General features: G+C 41.8%; 1 protein-coding gene across 3 annotated transcripts; it reads right to left on the minus strand.

The window, feature by feature from the left end:
* Positions 1-11388: 11388 nt before the first annotated feature.
* tmem231 (transmembrane protein 231) lies at positions 11389-19400 on the minus strand. 3 transcript variants are annotated; one of them, XM_037767416.1, is made up of 8 exons: positions 19056-19400; positions 18958-18965; positions 18288-18454; positions 17238-17366; positions 15951-16094; positions 15254-15335; positions 14919-15024; positions 11389-12143 (listed from the first exon to the last, which is right to left on the minus strand). In XM_037767416.1, exons 1-8 carry the CDS (start codon positions 19094-19096, stop codon positions 11981-11983), a joined length of 840 nt encoding a protein of 279 aa, XP_037623344.1. In that variant the 5' UTR covers positions 19097-19400; the 3' UTR covers positions 11389-11980. The 3 variants fall into 3 exon arrangements, with proteins under 3 accessions (XP_037623344.1, XP_037623341.1, XP_037623342.1); XM_037767414.1 differs by having other exon boundaries at positions 11456-11632; positions 11955-12143; positions 18958-19397; XM_037767413.1 differs by having other exon boundaries at positions 11391-12143; positions 18958-19398.
* Between the last annotated feature and the right edge of the window lie 1551 nt (positions 19401-20951).

Raw genomic sequence — 20951 nt, forward strand, 5'->3', positions numbered from 1 at the left:
ATGGTTGCTTGAACAAAGAAAATGTTTATGCTATAATAGTTACAGCTCAAAATAGCACATCAAACATATCTTTGTCCTAGGGATCATTATTTACATCATCCATCCATCCATTATCTGTAACAGCTTATCCTATTCAGGGTTGTGGGGGGCTGGAGCCGATCCCAGCTAACATTGGGTGAAGGCAGGATACACCATACACTGAAAAAAGTGCAACGGCTGTGTCATTCATTTAAAGTGCATTTTTATATTGGTCTAATTGAAAATCATGGTTTTCGGTTTAAACCAGTTTTTTTCACTTTGCTTTAAAGCAAATAATACTCCCCCTGGAGTAAAGTAAAGCAATAATTTAACTCAAATAGTATTTTCACTTCAAACCAGAGATTTTCATGTCACGTGACCACATGACGTCACATCAGCTCGCTCCTTCGTGAAGTTTGCTGTCCGCCATTACCTCGCTTCAACAGAGAGGACGACTGCTGTTCAAGACAACTCTTTTAAACAAGGTAGGAATTATAAATTGTGTTGTTTTTAGGGGCACATGTGTTTTCCGTGTACATTTATGGTTAGTGGCAGGATGGACAACTATTTTACACTGTCTCTTGTATTTTGCGCGGGTGTTAGCTAACACTAGCTAAACCAGGTTATCTGCTTTAAGGTCTCATGTAGAGAGACCTACATGAGACATTAAAGCAGATAACCTGGTTTAGCTACCTTTCTTTACCAACGCTTCACTAGTGCAAAGTCAATACTGTAGCTAATGCTAATGCTAATGTTGTTAGCTGAAGTTATTTTCTTCACATGAGAAAAGTGCTCGGGAGAGGCATGGCTGTTATACCGGGAGACCGGGAGACCGGGAGAAGGGTAGAGGGCCGGCGGGTCTGGACATGTTTCTACCAGGGCGGGGCTGGGCTCCTCCGCCGCTCTCACACACAGAGACACACAGAGAGCAGCAGCAGCAGCAGAGCCAGGTGAGGAGGACTAGGTGAAACTCCGCGGACACGTTAACGTTACTGAATTGACGACCATAATGAACGTTACTGTAAGTGTCATAAACCTTTTGAGTAAAAACGAAATCAATTTATTAAAACTTGTGTTTAACAAACAAAACGTAATTTGACAGAGGTGACGCACGTTCACCGGCCGTCTCATCCACAGCCGGTCTGTTTACAGCCTCAGCTCGCTGTCTGGTTACTGCATGGAACCGTTGAGTTTAGAGACATCTCAGACATGCACCCCCACCTCCCTCTATCAGGGTACCCTCCAGACCCCCACCTCCCTCTATCAGGGTACCCTCCAGACCCCCACCTCCCTCCATCAGGGTACCCTCCAGACCCCCACCTCCCTCTATCAGGGTACCCTCCAGACCCCCACCTCCCTCCATCAGGGTACCCTCCAGACCCCCACCTCCCTCTATCAGGGTACCCTCCAGACCCCCACCTCCCTCCATCAGGGTACCCTCCAGACCCCCACCTCCCTCTATCAGGGTACCCTCCAGACCCCCACCTCCCTCCATCAGGGTACCCTCCAGACCCCCACCTCCCTCTATCAGGGTACCCTCCAGACCCCCACCTCCCTCCATCAGGGTACCCTCCAGACCCCCACCTCCCTCTATCAGGGTACCCTCCAGACCCCCACCTCCCTCTATCAGGGTACCCTCCAGACCCCCACCTCCCTCTATCAGGGTACCCTCCAGACCCCCACCTCCCTCTATCAGGGTACCCTCCAGACCCCCACCTCCCTCCATCAGGGTACCCTCCAGACCCCCACCTCCCTCTATCAGGGTACCCTCCAGACCCCCACCTCCCTCTATCAGGGTACCCTCCAAGCAGTGAATCTGCTTAGATAAGCAACACAGGGAGGGATTGATAGTACGACAGGTGATTGACAATTTTCTGTGCCCTACACATTGTTTAATCCAGAGTTACCGTTTTGCTAAGAGGAATATGTTCGTTTATATGGTGACTTTGCTATTTTTGCTCTTGAAACAACATGTTGTAGGCTAATATAAATCCTGTGAACTCATATGAATATTACTTTTACTCTTTTTAAGCTTAATCAAAAATGATGAGAATGGATTAAGTACTAGATAGTGAGTATCGATTAAAGAGGAAGAATTCATATCACATTCTCCATTTTTTCAATGTTAATGCAGTATACTGTAATACCACCATTATGTCTGTGGCCTAATTATTAAATTAGAGTCCGTAGTGACAATTATGGACAATGTTAACTATCCCATCAAAAAACTAAATGTGAAATCTCACCTTTTGCTTTGTGTTTACAGGTTTGCTGTTGTTTCATGAAAAGGTCACAGTTTAGCCACATTGCTGAATTTGGTAAGTCCCATGCTGGACAAGATTTTTTCACTATGAAGACAGGACGTTGTGGGAAAGGAATCAGGAATGGAAGAGTTGAAAGAGAGATGGCCTGCATGGTTCACAATGGATGAGGTAAGTAACTTCAGTGGTGGCCTGTAAAGTAAATAATATTATCCCCTGTCATAAGAAACCTGCTAAGAAATGGAGCCAAACCAATTAAAAATGCATGTTTTGGCCCTTGATATCAAAAATAAGATCTCATGCACCACACAGCTGTAATGTAACATGTAATGCAAGAACATTTGCATGTGCTATTTTGTTTTTTAAAGGTCAATGCTGAATTCATGAGGATCACAACTGTTCCACTTCAACCGCGATTCCTGGCTTCCTTGGACAAGCACCACAGCAAGCTGATTGACATCATCAGAAACAAGGGAGGAGTTGTCAGGGAGAAAACCCGGAACATACTGAAAGTTCTTGATCAAGTATGTTCTGGTACATACAATACATAAACATTTGCCTTATATCACATAAATAGTAACATTGTAAATAGAAGCAATAGTGCTCATCTTGTCAACACATTTGATTGTGGAGTTAGATTACATGTTGGAAGATGTACTACGTTTGTCTTCTCAGTTTGACAGGCCTTTTAACTGGTTTGCTCAAAGCATTTGTAAATCACAATTACTGTAACTCCCATTTGTGCATTGTGTAGTGTTTGAATCTTCAGGTTGCATCTTCAAGTTGAAAAATCGGACAGTATAGTTTTGCATTATGTGTGTGTGTTTGTGCTCTCACCTAGAGCCTCGAGGTGAATCAAAAAAGAGAGTGTCTGCTGAAGTGCCTTATTTTGTACCTTGGGGAAGACGTGGACAAACTTATCAAGGAGTATCTGGTAAGTAGTTTTGCATGAATCACTTAAGCTATACACAAGATAAAACATTGAATATTCAAACTTTAAAGCTCATAAACGTGGTCTCAGGTCCTATAAAAATACTCAAGCATATCGTACATTCATGTACTGTACATTTGACTATGCCTATAATTATTGTGGAGTTCTCTGCCCCCCCAGTGGTCATTAATCATCAATTTTTTTTTTAAATTGAATATGTCTAACACAACGACTTAAGTCTCTTTGCTGGTTTATATTTTATATTTTGTAAAACACTATATAGTGTGGCTATATTTGGCTGGAACCTATTCAGATATTTTAATTGCAGTGTGAAATATTTGTCACTTCAGAGCAGCAGCAGAAGTGCAGATGGAGTAGCGAAAAGCCTGGACATAAAATGGATATTATATCCAAATATTGGATTGTGGTAAGTGTCTGAAGATTCTGAAATTAATGAAAATATGGAGACACAAGGCAGTTGTAACTTTTAACATTATAGTGAATCTTATACTAGTATGTATGCTACTGTATTGTACTATTTAAGATGTTATAACTTTTTGGATATAGCTTTTATTAATGTGTACCAATGCTTTACTTGCGATAAAGACAAATGTTTGCTATGAGGAAAATATTTGGAGGAGCTGCCATTAAATCTGCTGGACTTTGCAAGTCATTAACATTTTCGCATCACTAGAACCCCAATTTAAGTTTTTTATTGAGATTTGATTGAGAGAATTGTTTGTATAGATATTTTCTTGTATTGGTACATCAGTCAGTGGTTTCATCAGAATAATTTTCTCATAAATGTCTTGTCTTTTATCAGGTTGTGCAGAAGGATGAAGCTGAAACCAAGCTTGAGAGGTGTACAATGGCAGTGTTTGTCATCAGGGAGGAGGAGGATCCTCTCCAGCCACCACATGACATTGGGATTGCTCTTGAAGGTGTGGAAGTCCTTAATGGGTTGCCATCGGTCTCACATGCATGTGCCATGTTATTTGGCTTCATCTATGCTCTAAACTTGAGCTATCCAGGTGAGCTCAAATACACTTTTGATGCACTGCAGAAAATATTCATGGAGATAGAGCCAAAGAAAATGACACGCAAAGTGTGCAGTCTGAGTGTCAAGCTCTAAATACTGGATCAATCAAGGAAGACATTTGGATACAGCATGTTTTTGTTCTGTTTTATAGCTTGTATTCAAATACATTCCAAGATGATGGAAGAGTTTCATTGTTAATTGTAAATAAGAGAGAGAAACAGACTTTAATTGAAAACTGGCTCCAGAGGATGCATTGCCAGCAAAAAAAGTGGAAAGGCCAACGACATACCTAACAGAGACTGTCACTTTTAAGTGATGTGAAGAAGCGAAACAATTGTGCAGTGATAAAGGACAAAATGGACAAGACTTTTTCACTGCAAAGACAGGACATTATGGGAAAGGAATCAGGAGTGGAAGATTTGAAAGATAGATGGCCTTAATTTCTGATTGTCTCTGTTAACAGAATTCTTTCTGTGGTATAAATATTGTGGCACTGTTATTAACACTGAAAATGTGAATAATGCTAAATTCACATGACAAGCAATTCAGTACTAGTAATGGTAATGTTCTTAAACTGACTTATGCACAAAAGACCAAGCTTTGTTCATAGATTGCACCCCCAGCAATTGAACTGCACTTTTCCTTGGTTGTTTTTTTGGGTCTCTTGATCTCACATTTGTAATGGTTCAAAATAATGTGACATTCATACATTCTGGTCATTTTATCAAAGTATAGTCAAGTTTTAACACTGTTAGAATCTATTTTTACACTTCTTAATGGCTATTACATTACATATCTCAGGTTCTAAAGGAGAGATGTACAAACCCGTTTCACATGTTAAGATATCTGTGGTTAAGGTTACAGAAAGGTTGCATAAGGTTTAAAAAACATTGAAAAGATCATGATTTATTTGATTTTATAGTTACTATGTATTTTTCCTCAAGTGTTGAGTATATTTGCTAGCTTTATTGGCCGCACAATTCATTGTGGGTTTCCTTTTTTTGGGGTTTTTTTTTCTCTTTTTTTTAGTACATAACAGAAAAGGTGATGCATATTTTAAAAAGACATCACAATAAACATTTAGGTATTTGAAGAGAATATTCCTGTCTTTATTAATAGTAAACTAAACATTGTCTGTAACAAAATGTTTTTTGAATTTGATCTTATGTGAAAATTCTACTAGCTATTGTTTATGTGAAAATGTAAGTTGTAAAAAAGCAAAAAATGCTATTATATTGACACAGATAAAGTATCATTTTGGCTTGCAACTAAAGAAAATATATTGATTAAGGTAAATTAAAATTTTAGTTTGTTTGTACTGAATCAGAAATTTGACTTGAGAAAACTTAATAAAATTAGATGTAACAAATTAACTTGATTTTTTTAAGTTAATCCAAAGTAAAACTCTAAGTTGTAACAAAGTAATAAAATTGCATGTAACAAATTAAAGCATTTTAATTAGTTTATTCCAAAGTAAAACTCTACTTGGATGTAATAGTAAATATTAGTTTTTTCCAAAATGAAAAATTAAGTTGTAACAAAGTAAAAAAAATAGTTTATGGTCTTCATAATAAATAATCTTTTTACTTTGTGTGAATGTAAGTTTTTGACTTTGGCCAAACAAATATTTTGATTTATATTAAATCATAATTACGGTTTCAACCAAATCATAAATACAATTTGAGAAAAACTAATAAAATTAGATGTAACAAATTAACTTGATTTTTTTAAGTTAATCCAAAGTAACATTTTTTTCAGTGTAGACATATAGACATAGACGTCACATTGACTCCTGTATTGTACGTCAAGGTGGGCGCCATATTGGACAGGGCAAGACTGGCCCGTAAACACATACGGTGAACGGGGGAGCTGCCGTTTCTCTGGATAAAAAGCACTATAACATCTACATTTCTCAACTGAGTTGTTTTATATTAAAAGGTTTATGATCTACGAGGGGTAACGTTAATTTAACGTTCCGATTTATTTTTCTTTCCCAAAGATTTTGGTGAAAAACTGTTAAATACGTTAACGTCACTGCTTCCGGTTCATGGATCAGCGATCTGTCTTTCGATATGGTGGGATTCAATCAATTATTAGGTCATTATTAAAAATTAGTACTATCATATCACATTTTCCTTTAAGCATTTTTCACATTATCAACTGTTCAAGTTAACGTTACATCTTTACAAAACGTTTGCTTCTGTAACATCAGATAAGAGCTAGATAACGTTCGTTATTGTTAGCAAATATATATAAGTTCATGTTAGCTTATTGATGTTCATATCTAACATTATATATGTATTTAAAACATGAAATGTACGATATGTTTTAAAAGCGATATGTTTCTAATATTGCAAACAATAAAACTGATGGCATGTCTTGGTTAACAATTACGCTATAAGATTATTTGGTTTTTAGAATTGCTGTATTATCAACATTATTTCAATAAATTCAGATCATAACTAATATTATTATAGTAATATTTATTGTTACCATTATGTATGTACTACTATTTGCCTGTTATTCTAATTGCTCTTATTAGTAAGTACATAATACCAATTGCTGTAGCAGTGTTAGTGGTAGCCTATAGACTGAAAGCATGATAGCTACAACAGTTTGAACCTGCGACCATCTTGCTGTGAGGAGTCAGTGCTAACCACTGTGCCACCATTATTTACATCAGAAGTTCTCAATTATTTTTCAGCCACGGACCCCTTAAAGTCTGTGTAAAGCAATAATAAATATGCATTCTGGGTTTGTCACACCACAGAAAAATGTGTTACTAACCACCCAGCCAAATTTTAATGATTAAAAAAATAACAGCCCCTGTTACGCCGGGATCTGGTCTTCTCGGAGTCGGGTTGTTTGGGAATGCAGCCCAAAGCGGGAGGTAAACTCCATCTAAGGCTAAATACCGTCACAAGATCGATAGTCGACAAGTACCTTAAAAAAGTTGAAAAGAACTTTGAAGAGAGAGTTCAAGAGGACGTGAAACCGTTGAGAGGTAAACGGGTGAGGTCCACGCAGTCTGCCCGGGGGATTCAAGGGAACGGCCGCTCAGTGTGGAAGGATCCCTTTGCGGGACCTCTCCCTGGCGCTGGCTGGCCCCCGCTGGGCGCATTTCCTCTGAGGCGGTGCGCCGCGACCAGCTCTAGGTTGGCTTGGAAAGGCTCGGGGCGAAGGAAGGTAATTCAGATGTCCCACTTCCCAGAAATGTTTTCCAGGAACAAGAGGCGTTCCCAAGCCAGATCTATAATCTCTCCAGCGTGTTCTGGGTGAGGAGGGCGCTGGCTGGCCCCCGCCGGGCGCATTTCCTCCAGATGTCTGAGCTCCTCACCCTATCTCTAAGGCTGAGCCCAGACACCCAACAGAAAAAAACTCATTTCAGCCACTTGAATCCGCAATTTCATTCTTTTGGTCACTACCCAAAGCTCATTACGATAGGTGAGGGTTGGAACGTAGTCCGACTGGTAAATTGAAATCCTTGTCTCCCGTCTCAGCTCCTTCTATACCACAAAGGTCCAGCATAATACACAAATTACTGCTGACGCCGCACCAATCCGCCTGTTGATATCATGCTCCATTTTAGACCCTGAGATACTCGAATTCTGGGCTCAGACTTGGACTTAACTCCAACACAGTGGTGCTCAGCCTAGGGCTCTTGAGTATGCATACACCTGCCCGGTGCCTCTCACCCTGGGCAGCCCCAGAAACGCAGAGTCCTGGAGAGAGTCTGGCCCCTCTTCAGGAGTTTAGTTTCAGAACCAGTGACATTGGTACTGCTCAACATCCTGCACTAGCTGCGGTTCCTTCCCTGACCAGAGAGGTGACATTCCATGTACCTAGAACCAGGCTGACTCCAGGTTAGCACACCTAGGTCCCCGCCTTTGCCTGCTGCCTGGCTGACATTGCACCCGACCCCAATGCCTAGCCCTGTGTTTGGTGGGCCCACAGGGTGACGGCTCCATGTAGTTCCTTCAGGCCATCAGACGCAGAGTGCTGATCATTTGTGGGCAGTTAAAGGCTGTAGGTGAAACAGATGATATTGTCATATATGCAGGCATAACAATTGAGTAGAATAGACCTGATTTTGGCTCTCCTGGGCCTTGGTGAATGAGCTGGAAGGGAGAGATATTGATCACAAGATTCATCCAGAGAAAAATAACACAACAATGAAAAAAGGATGCATCTGGTTCCTGTATAAACCAGACTCATATCCTGTCCATCCTGCTCTCTGCAGCCAGAGCCGAAGCTCCTTAATCACCAGTAAATGCCTGCTGGATGAAGAGGGAAGAGTGGAGGGGCGGATGCCTCTGCCCTTGGGCACTGGTGTGGAATCAGTTTGAAGCAGGCACAGTAAGGTGTAAAAAAAAGAATACAGTGCTCTGTCATTCAAACAATAGCCACTCAAAGCCTCTGTAATCAGCTCGTTCTCATTCCCAGGGCGTCAAATACCGATGCTTTGTCATGGCTGTCGGCATTCAATACCGTCACACAAGGCACCCTTGAGCGGCGGTAAGAAACGCACCAAGCTTTCCATTAACTACAATGTAAACCCATCTGCATCAAGAACACGTAGTTTAAAGAGTGAAAGAGACACACAGGGCGGGTGGGAGGGTTTGTGGATGGGTCCAACAAACACAAGGCTTTCATCCAGGAAACCGCTATTTGTGCCCCGTGCATTACCTTTCACTTTGACTTTACAATCAGCTGTTCGTTCCTGTGATGGAATTTTCCATCAATTCCTCTCTTCTTGGTCGGGAGGTCAGAGTGTTTCTCAGAGTGTCCCTCTGTTGACATTATTGGGTTGGGGTCCTGTCTATGGGAGCCACCGTTATCTGTACAGCTGTGTCTGTAGTAGGGACCATAAAGCCTGTCGCTGGGGCAACCAGGGTCAGAGATGCCAGAGGAACAGAGTAAATCAAAACATGATAAGGGTAAAACACTGAGCACCAGGGAGGAAGGGCAGAGTTGTGAGGCCTTAATGCAGAGAGCACCTCAATGGTGGAGACCTGACAATTGCTCCTTGATCAAGCTTCAATAAACCTTCTGTGGAAGACATCAACAGCTCCAGGGCCTCTTCCTTCCTATTGAGTTAACTTGTGTATCAGAAATTCCACCACAGTTCGTGTCCTGTGTTCACAACATCAAATCACATTTGCACTGTAATTTTTATCCCAACCATGTTGTGTTTTCCCAAACCTAACTGAGTGGTTTGTTGCCTAATCTTAAGCAAGTGCTTTTGTTTAATTCACAACATTAAGCACGTGTTTACTGCGACAAAGCTGACAAAGCGTCAGTAGTATATGACGAGTTGGGATGAGAACATGTTGCAACAGCAGTGTGTGTGTGTGTGTGTGTGATGTGATAGCGCTATTGTTGATTCTAACAACTAAAAGGCTGTTTCTTATTTTATCAATGCACTGCTACACCATCTACATGCTCCCCCTCGGTCAGATTATCCGCCACCATGGTCTCAGTTTCCACTCCTACGCTGACGACACACAGCTCTACCTCAGCACCAAGCCATCCACTCACCAAGCCATCCACTCACCAAGCCATCCGCTCACCCCTCCTCCCCCCACCCCCCAGTCCCTAGTCAACTGCCTGCATGAAATAAAAACATGAATGTCATCTAACCTTCTCAAACTCAACAACAGCAAAACAGAGCTCATGGTGGTGGCCCTTAAGGCACTGCTCCGGAAGGTTGGAGATCTCCTCATAGACGTGGATGGCAGCTCCATCTGCCCATCCTCTGAGGTCCGCAACCTAGGTGTCATCCTGGACTTTCATTTCAGTGACACATCAAATCCGTCACAAAATCCATCTTTTACCACCTCAAAAACATTTCTTGACTACGGCTGTCACTCTCCGACTCCGTGGCAGAGACTCTCATCCACGCCTCCCGTCTGGACTACTGTAATGGCGTCCTGTCCAGGGTTCCCAGCCAGGCCCTGGACAGGCTCCAATATATTCAGAACTCAGCTGCCAGGGTTCTCAACCGCACTAGGCCCTGGCAGCATATCACCCCTACACTCATCCACCTTCACTGGCTTCCAATCAAGTCCTGCATCAACTATAAACTCCTCCTTCTCACATACAAATCCCTCTATGCTCTTGCCCCTCAGTACCTAACTGACCTTCTCCACCCCTACACTCCATCCCAGAAACTATGATCCTCCTACACTGGTCTGCTCTCCACCCCCCACACCAGGCTGCCAACTTTCGGCGACAGAGCCTTCAGCGTCGCAGCAATCTGCAACATTAGAACTCTCTCCCTCCTGAAATCAGAAATGCTTCATCCCTGGACACTTTCAAAAAACACCTCAAGCACCAACGGATATGACAATAAATACACAAAAATGATTCATCTCCTTTTTGCTTATTCTTGTTTTAAATACCCAATAGTCCAACATCTGCACTTAGACTGTATCCATCTACATGACGGTAGCTGTAAAATGGCTTAAACGTCGTAAGAGCAGATGAGGTCTTTAGGTTCTGTAGCTGAGCAAACAGGGTGTGACTCTTATTAAACTGTCTGTGGACAGGGTGGCTTAAATGAGCTAATACAGTGGCACCGGTCCAAGACTACACACACACACAAAAACCCAACACACTAATCATGGGCATGAACATATACTAGCAAACATCTCCTGGGACAGTGAGTCAGAGGGAAAATGAAAAACATGACTACAACAACAAACTCTTGCCTCTGAAATACTGCAGATTATCCTACCACAAAGCACAGGACATTTCTTTCACCATTAAATAGGAATAAAGCAGATTATAGAGGACGCAGTTGTGTGTCATGTTTTTCTTTCAGTTGTGATCAATACAGTGCTTGTGTGTGACTTCATAACCTCAATCCTATATATTAGTCAACTAGAAAAACATCTTTTCAAGGTCTCAGTCAAGGATTAGTCCGTTTTTATGGCCAGGTGTATTCTGCTGGCAGAATGGTATAGTGGAAACTCAATCAGTCACATATTAACAATTAAGAAAGGACTTAGCACCATCATTTGTAGTGTTAAATAGGAGTAGTGAAACCATTTCCCCTGCTGTTACTTACAAATGAATCTCCAAAAAATGAAGCAAGGTTGAAAGAAAAATTAAAACATTACGGTTGAAGAGACGATGAACAAAATGTACAAATGGTTTATTATCCATCACCTAAAGCTATGCACAATAGAAAAATGAATGAGCACATCAACAAAGAAGTTCTTTAATTACTGTCACAAATTGTCATAAACATACAAATAGTAAAAATATAGAAAATTTATTTATAACTTCTATAAATGTCCATTGTTTCAAAAAAGAAGAAGAAGAAATGTATTTACTGGGGCAAGAACTAATGTACTTCCTGTGGAGGGCCTGCATAGTAACCTGTCCAGGAAAAGGTTAAAAAATAAATGAATTTGCGCATGTTTGTATAAAATACAGCCAAATTATTAAAGGAATACAGCAAGTTTTTGGGAGGTTCTTTGCTAATTACTTGTTAAGTGATGAGCACAAACCAGAAGGATAAATCTTAAAGTGATAAAAGGAAGAATTTGATGTTTATGTACAGTATGTCATAATGTAATTACAAAACGGACTTAATGGCTATTCTCTAAAACTCAAACAGTTATTGAATTGGTATTACATTTCAGAGTGTCAGTGCTGGTGAGTCATTGTGAGACATGTCATATTGTCTGTTCTTGTATACCTGGAAGTTAGAGCACTACCACTGCATCATGACAGGTGAGGTTTTCCCACTTGTATGGGTACGGTGGTTAGAACCTGGTTCTGGAAAACAAATTTCTGGATGCGTTCAAAGACCCAGAGGAAGATGAGGAGGACACTGACGTATTGAATCCAGGCAAATTTGATGGTTTCCCAGAAGCCAGGACGATAGGTGGGAGGAGACGGTTAAGGCAAAAAGAATGAGGAAAACTTCACAGTATAGAACAAACCTGTTAATAACAATACTAGCAATACTATGACCTAGCCACACTTGAAGCATCCCATATATATGCCCACGACTGCTGTTTACTTGTTTATCTATTAAAGGTGCTAAATTCAATATTCAGAGCAGAGGGATTGCCTCCCCACGGCTCTCAACATGGCAACGGCTGAGCCGGCGGCTCTCAATTAACAGAGTTAACAGTGCTAGCGGCAACAATGCTGACAGAGCCAACAGTGTTAACCTGAGACGACGGAACGGCGTTATCAGCTGTACCCGCTGTATGAGCACAGTGCAGAGCAGCCATGAGCTAGCCAGTGGGGCACGCTCACACGTACTAATATGCAAAACATGTCATCCATCTATATATATCCAGTTTATGGTTTCAACTAACAGTTCAACTGCTTTCAGTGCTTAATTTTTCTAGTGTTTGTTCAACTACTTGTAGTGCTTACATAGCCAATGATAATTCACCTGCTTACAGGGCTTAAACTTGAAAATAAAATTTCAAAAGCTTCCAGCGATTGCATAACTAAGTTCAACTCTTACACTTCAAAAGACACTATTAGTGCTTCAGTGGTTAGACCTGCTGTCTCACTGCTTAGCCTTACCACACTTGTGTCATACCGGACCATTTTTGGGGCTTCGAAGATTCGGTGAGAAATATTCAAAGGTATTCGAAGCTTCGCGGCGCGGCGCTGAGCGGTGCAGCGCAGCAGGCTGACATGTTCTTCTGTCTGTCTGTCTGTCTGTCTGTCTCTATCGCCCCCGTTTCAGTGCCTGTTACAGTGCCGCTGTCGCACTACTTTACACACACACCTTGACACACAACGAACAGCGATATCCGTCTGAGAATAACTAATAATAACTATGTTGAATAATGTTGTGGGATAATTCCTTATTTCATGGGCTATTTTGGGATTTATACATTATTAAATACTTTATATATGTATATAAACTGGAAAAACAAAGTTCAGAAACTTGTGTTTGGTGGATTATTTCTCTGTTGTTACAATGCTAATGGTCATTGTATTTTTCATCGTTGGAAAGCCTGTTTATTTACCTTCGCAATGATGTCCAACTTGTAAGGATCATGCATTTGTGGGATGAGCAGCACAGCTGATTATGTGGGGAGCGCCCAAGAAAAATTTGCCAAAATGCTCTGCCAATGGTAAACAGTGTATTCTCCTGTTGGTGTTGACTCTTGTTTTGAGTTGTTTGGTGGATTGGATGATTGAACTCTCTATCAGTAACAAGGAACAAACAAGACATATTGATTGATTGAATACACCGTCAGGAGCCTCAGTAGCGGTGGAAGATCCATACGCAGCCACAACAGCCTGGCACCTCCTCCTCATGCTGGTCACCAACCTGGTCACACGTTGCTGTGGGATGGCGTTCCATTCCTCAACCAGGTTTCATTGCAGGTCAGCCAGCGTAGTTGTGTTGGTCACTCTAACACATACAGCACGCCCAAGCTGATCCTACAAGTGTTGAATTGGGTTGAGGTCTGGACTCTTGGCAGGCCGTTCCATTCTCTCTACTCCCACATTGTGGAGGTAGTCTGTGATAACCCTGGCTCTGTGGGGGCGAGCGTTGTCATCTTGGAGGATGAAGTTAGGTCCCAGATTGTGGAGATATGGGATCAACACTGGCTGCAGAATCTCATCCCGATATCTCAGATATTGAGATGGCCTTCAATGATGACAAGCCTTGTTTTACCAGTGAGATGCCGCTCCACACCATGACACTGCCCCCACCAAAAGCTGTTACTCTATCGGTGCAACAATCAGCATAGCGTTCTCTGTGTCGTCTCCATACTTTGACCCTGCCATCCAACTTTGGTAGACAGAACCTAGACTCATCACTGAACATGACATTCCCCCACATGTTCAGGTTCCATTGTCTGTGTTGTCGACACCAGCGCAAACGGGCCTGACGGTGAAGGGCAGTCATTGCAGGCTTCCTGGTAGCCTTGTGAGAATACACTGTTTACCATTGGCAGAGCATTTTAGCAAATTTTTCTTGGGCGCTACCCACATAATCAGCTGTGCTGCTCATCTCACAAATGCATGATCCTTACAAGTTGGACATCATTGCGAAGGTAAATAAACAGGCTTTTCAACGATGTAAAATACAATGACCATTAGCATTGTAACAACAGAGAAATAATCCACCAAACACAAGTTTCCGGACTTTGTTTTTCCAGTATATATATATATATATTAAAAACAATTAAAAACAAAGCATTCGAATAGTGATTTGGAGTTTGAATACCATGGCAACGGTCGAAGCTTCGAAGCAAGCCCTCAGGAACCATGTTAATAAACATTTAATAAATGCTTTACAACCCACTATAATGTAGTAGTATGCAGATACCAGTCTTTATTAATGTATTAGTCAAAAACTATAACTCCTCCTGTGGGCAGCCAGAAGTGGAGGCTGGTGTGCAAACTGATAATGAATGACAATATAGTAAAACACTGTTGTAATAATATAACATTTGTATTCATAGGAGATGTTATACTTATTGACAAATACTGTACATTAATAAACACTTAAAAATGTCCTTATACAACTACATTGTGTGTGGTGTGCAGTGTGTTATACACCATTTATTAAATGTTTATATTACTTATAGTAAGTGCTAAATTGGGGGGATTTAAAGTTAAGTGTAGATAGCATACAGTAGAAGATATATAAAAACTTGCATTTATTAAAGGATATCTAATGACCTCCATAGGGTACCGGATCTCAGCATTAAGCTGGAAGGGAGAGCCAGCAGCTCGTCCCACAGTCCAGACTGGCATGGGACAGGACAGCACTGTGGTCACTATGGTAGAAAAAGAAAGGGACAAAAAGACAGAGAGAGAAAAGTGAGAGTTGTCATAAATCAAAATGCACATGTAATGCAGTGGAATTAATAAGCAAGGTTTAAATCCTGCTCAAAGGTGTTGTTTCAGCTTGTGTTGATTCTGGGATTAGCAGTAATACACAGCATATATACACAGTATATTCAGCAGTAATAAAAGCAAACAAAATAAGAAGCTTTGTCAACTTACAGTTTCTGTTTTGGTAGCTCCTAAGTATGTTGTCAAGGTCATACGCACTCGCAAAGGGGCTGGAGCCATCGATCACTGACACCTTGGCATCAATAGAGGAAAAAGACAAACACCTTAAAGCTAGGTTAGGCAATTTATTTTAGAAGTATTATTTGTTACATCCTGACAGCAATCAATAAATCAAATTCTGTTTTAATGCTTATTCAGTGACAGAATCACACACTGTAGCTGCTGTCTAGTAAAACTCCAACGCCCCAACATTTTCTCTCCAGAAGTTGATTCAGCCACTTGACCTGTTGCACTACCATTAATAAGAAGCATGTTGTAGTCGGTAACATTCTCTCTCTGTCAGTAATGTTGTATGATGTTGCTGATTTATGGACATTTAAAAAAGGTAAGTTAATGTAACATTATCAAGTGCTGTGGATGTTATGTCAAGACTATATTTGCACCGTTTACTGTAGTCCCGTCTCTACCTCTCTTCACTAACATGTACCTCCCATTTCATCTCATCCATCCTATCACTGCTTCATCTTACTGCAGAGTGCTCTGCTCAAGCCTTGGACAACGTGACCTGTAGAGTCTCATGGTGTGTCCAAATATTTTCCCATGTCATTCACGGGCGGCGAAGTCTGCTATACTTGAATTTGTCTTGGTGAAAAAAGTAAGAGGAGAAAACAAGAGAAAGGCCTCTCACATTGTAAATGTTGTACAGTCCCCGGTGAGGCAGGGGTGTCCTCTGCAGCAGCTTCAAGTCTCCGCTGATGAACAGCTTAGCTCCGGGGACAGAAGAAGAGTGCTGTACATAAGCCAGGCTCTGCATCACCACCGTGGACATCCGCTGGAAAAACACAAAGAATTAATATGCTTTACACTCAGGAAAGGATCTGTGGCTCATTGAGTGTAATAGCTACTGCATCAGTGTGCTATATTCTAAAGCTCTGGGGACAGAAGAAGAGTTACTAAATAGTAATGAGGAAGAAGAAGAAGAAGAAGAATTTTTCCTTGTTATCTTACAAACACACAAAGGCCCGAAAATACAGACACACAGGACCCATAGACATGCAGTTGGAGAAATTTGAGAGCATAGACTGTATATAAGAAGTGCACGTAGTCACCGTGGCGTCGCCTATTGGTTTGTGGACTACAGCTTTGAAGCCTTGAGTTCGGCATTTTGGCTGTTGCCATCTTGGTTTTTTTGCAACCAGAAGTGACACGAGAGGGTGGAGTTAAGTACAACCGAATGCTGAATAAGATATTTTTAGGTGACCAAAATGTTACAATTAACTTTCATGAACTAAAAACACACTGTGAAAGGGTTAAAGTTGTTAGACGAAAGCACAAATAATTCCCAGATCAGACAACGCTGTGGTAGCGACCTGTCAATCACAACGTAGCCACGCCCTAAAGCATCCCCTGCTTTATGGTCTATTTGACTCTAAATGGGACCATAATTTACTAAATGAACATCATGCTGTATTGAAGAAGACTTGAAACTAGCGATTGAGACCATAAACTCTTGTTTACAATGTTTACTGAGGTAATAAATCAAGTGAGAAGTAGGCTCACTTTCTCATAGACTTCTATACAATCAGACTTCTTTTTGCAACCAGAGGAGTCGCCCCCTGCTGACTTCACTTTTCAGACCCGGAAGTTGCCCACTGTGTTAGAGTGATGGTCAGGCGGCCCCCGAGCTGTAAGGGGTTCACTGCCTTGCCCAAGGACACTGGAGGGAGGGGGGGATAAATTACTAAAACTAATCCTAAAATCAGTTTTTGGTAACAAAAAATATTCCATTCAAAATGAATGAATGTTATTGTAACTTGTTGAAAATTATAAAATTATATTAGCTATAACAAGCTCTTGTCAGAGTTAAGAGATTGATTTTCATTACGTCCTGCCATCAGGTTGATGTTGAGGTTGGTGAAGCATCTTGTGTTACATGTATATACTGTGAGACTAGGTACTGCAGTGGAATACGTACAAAGAGCTTGTAGCTGAAGGTGAGCAGCAGTTGGACACTGTACACCTGTTCCTCGGGTTGTAGAGGTAGCTGCAGTTGAAAAATCAGGAGGTCCATCTTCCCATCCTGGTTCTGGTCCTCTTCTCTCACCTGGAGAAGGTGTTCACCACCACACAGAAAAGAAAAAACATACTGTATAGTAGTTTGCTAGTCTGATAGCTAGTTTCTCAAATCCACTCTACTATTAATCAAAATGACAAGTCTCTTCTGCGATTCTATGTTTGACAGTGTTAAAGCTTCAGTGGGTAGAACCGGAGCAAACATGATTAAAAAAAAGTTATTTTATGAAACGGTCACTATATCCTGACAGTAGTGCACGAGACAGGTAATCTGAAAAAAATCATGTTCCTCTGTGTCCTACGGTGCTCCTAATGGCATCTGCAAGATTTCACAGACTGGAGGAAAACAAGCAGTCAGAGCTGATCTGGAGACTGCCGTCTCTGAGCAGCTGTCAATCACTCGCGAACTCTGACCAAACGGTCAAACTAGGCAGCGCCGATCAAATATGAATCAATATTCTGTTACTGTAATGTCTATTTCTCTCCTCAAATGTTCTCAGAATCATCTTGTAGTGTACTGTTTGTAGTGTACTGTTTAGCTTTAAAATGAGAAAGTTTGTGACCCGGCAGCCATGTTGAGATCTGGTGAGGAAATACCAAGCACCGCCCACCAGCCGGAGCACAGCCAATAGGAACGCTCTCTCTCTCTGAAATGACCTGTGATTGGTCAAATTCTCCTGTCACGGGCTAGATTTTTTTAAAGCCTGAAAACAGAGCCATGAGGAGGAGCAGCAGTCTAGTTTTCTCTCAGAACACTTGAATTACAATATGCTGAAAGGTTATTATGGAATTTTTGCCCAATGATGCCAAAAAACGTTCTGCCTACTGAAGCTTTAAAACAGTAATATTAGACATGATTATTAAGTGAATACAGGCAAGCCAATGCAGGCACAAGCGACAGGGGCAGGGGACACTTGTACATTTGAGGGAACTGTGGTGAATCTGTTCTTACAGAGATAGCAGGGATCCGGAGGTTGGCCCCCAGCATGTTGTTAAGATGGGGGAAGGTGCTCCAGGCCACATAGTCTCCCTGAGTACTGGTTGCTGCCACCAGCACAGTCTGGTACTGGAACCTCACAACCGGTTGTTCCTCATACGTGCTCCTTTTGATCCAGAAACCTAAAATAACATTAGCTTTTAACAGTGAGCCAGCATGTATACTAAAAAAATTACATGTATAAAGTTTCTCATTTAGAAGCAGCGGTCAGCTGTCAGACTCCACAACCAGCACTGCTCCCAGTAGACCACAACCAGCACTGCTCCCAGTAGACCACTTACACTTACACACCAAAACACTGACATAACCTGATATTTTCAGGTGGAATTTCATTCATTCATTCTCACTGTGCAATATCATTTTCCACTTGTGCAATTTTGTTAATAGTCTGTTTATTGTCAATACTGTATAAACTGCTCCTCTTTTTATACTTCCTTCTATTTAAATGGTTCATATTGTGTTACACTTTGTTTAGCTCTTTTTTTTTTTTTACTGTGTTAGCTGATGCATCTTGTTTTTTTACACTATCCCCTTTGCTTCTGGACACTGCAAATGTCCCCACTGCGGGACTAATAAAGGAATATCTTATCTTATCTTAAGAGGACATTAGAGTGAGTGACTGTACCTTGGCTCCTGTAGGCGACAAGCAGAGGTGAGATGTAGGTAAGGCACAAAACAACAACCAGAAACACAGTGGCTTTAGTGCAGACACTCGTTTTGTACCGAATCAGAGCCGGATGAGAGTAGACTTCATAGAAAGCCATAGGGGAGGATGTAAACAGCGTTGGTAACCACCAGTGTTGTGTATCATCCAGTCAGCCGGCTAGCTAGCTAGTCAGTGTTCCAGCTAGCATAGATGCTCCGTTAACTGAGTGGATGAGCCCGGAGGACTAACGGGAGTAACCGCTCACAGACGACAAACTAACAAACAAACACAGCTTAACCCTCGTAAAGCAATAGAACGCGTGTTATTTAGGTTAGCCCCCTGGCTAGTGTAGTGCTATACACCGCGCCATGTTTCAGCTTAGCTTAGCGTCTCATGGTTACCATGGCTGCTGCTGCTGGTGGGGTCATGCTGCATTCAGGTTCTGTCGGTACAATGAGGACGAGAAGGGAAACCTTTTGTTATTCGGATTAGGGAGAGTTCACGCATGGTTATCCCCTTTGATAGCCCTGTCACACATCTTTTAAGTATACTTTTACTTGTAACAGAGTGTTTCTACTCTTTGGAATCAATACTTTTACTTCAATAAAAGATCCGAGTACTTCTTCCACCACTGCCTGGTACGGAGACCCCCTAGACCACCTAGGAGATTTTTTTTATTATCTTGTTCCCTCGCGTTTGTATCTCGTTCCCTTGAGTTAGTATCTCGTTCCCTCGAGTAAGTCACTCGTTCCCTCGAGTTAGGTATCTCGTTCCCTCGAGTTAGTAACTCCTTCCCTCGAGTTAGGTATATCGTTCCCTCGAGTTAGTAACTCCTTCCCTCGAGTTAGGTATATCGTTCCCTCGAGTTAGTATCTCGTTCATTCGAGTTAGTAACTCGTTCCCTCGAGTTAGTAACTCGTTCCCTCGAGTAAGTCACTCGTTCCCTCGAGTTAGGTATCTCGTTCCCTCGAGTTAGTATCTCGTTCATTCAAGTTAGTAACTCGTTCCCTCGAGTTAGGTATCTCGTTCCCTCGAGTTAGTAACTCGTTCCCACGAGTTAGTATCTCGTTCATTCAAGTTAGTAACTCGTTCCCTCGAGTTAGTAACTCGTTCCCTCAAGTTAGTAACTCGTTCCCTCAAGTTAGTAACTCGTTCCCTCGAGTAAGTCACTCGTTCCCTCAAGTTAGGTATCTCGTTCCCTCGAGTTAGTAACTCGTTCCCACGAGTTAGTAACTCGTTCCCTCAAGTTAGTAACTCGTTCCCTCAAGTTAGTAACTCGTTCCCTCGAGTTAGTAACTCGTTCCCTCAAGTAAGTCACTCGTTCCCTCGAGTTAGGTATCTCGTTCCCTCGAGTTAGTAACTCCTTCCCTCGAGTTAGGTATATCGTTCCCTCGAGTTAGTATCTCGTTCATTCGAGTTAGTAACTTGTTCCCTCGAGTTAGTAACTCGTTCCCTCGAGTAAGTCACTCGTTCCCTCGAGTTAGGTATCTTGTTCCCTCGAGTTAGTAACTCCTTCCCTCGAGTTAGGTATATCGTTCCATCGAGTTAGTATCTCGTTCATTCGAGTAAGTCACTCGTTCCCTCGAGTAAGTCACTCGTTCCCTCGAGTAAGTCACTCGTTCCCTCGAGTTAGGTATCTCGTTCCCTCGAGTTAGTAACTCGTTCCCACGAGTTAGTAACTCGTTCCCTCAAGTTAGTAACTCGTTCCCTCAAGTTAGGTATCTCGTTCCCTCGAGTTAGTAACTCGTTCCCTCAAGTTAGTAACTCGTTCCCTCGAGTAAGTCACTCGTTCCCACGAGTTAGTAACTCGTTCCCTCGAGTTAGGTATCTTGTTCCCTCAAGTTAGTAACTCGTTCCCTCGAGTTAGGTATATCGTTCCCACGAGTTAGGTATCTCGTTCCCTCGAGTAAGTAACTCGTTCCCTCGAGTTAGGAATATCGTTCCCACGAGTTAGGTATATCGTTCCATCGAGT

This window comes from Sebastes umbrosus, chromosome 4 (genome assembly GCF_015220745.1).
Source record: "Sebastes umbrosus isolate fSebUmb1 chromosome 4, fSebUmb1.pri, whole genome shotgun sequence".
Lineage (NCBI taxonomy): Eukaryota > Metazoa > Chordata > Actinopteri > Perciformes > Sebastidae > Sebastes > Sebastes umbrosus.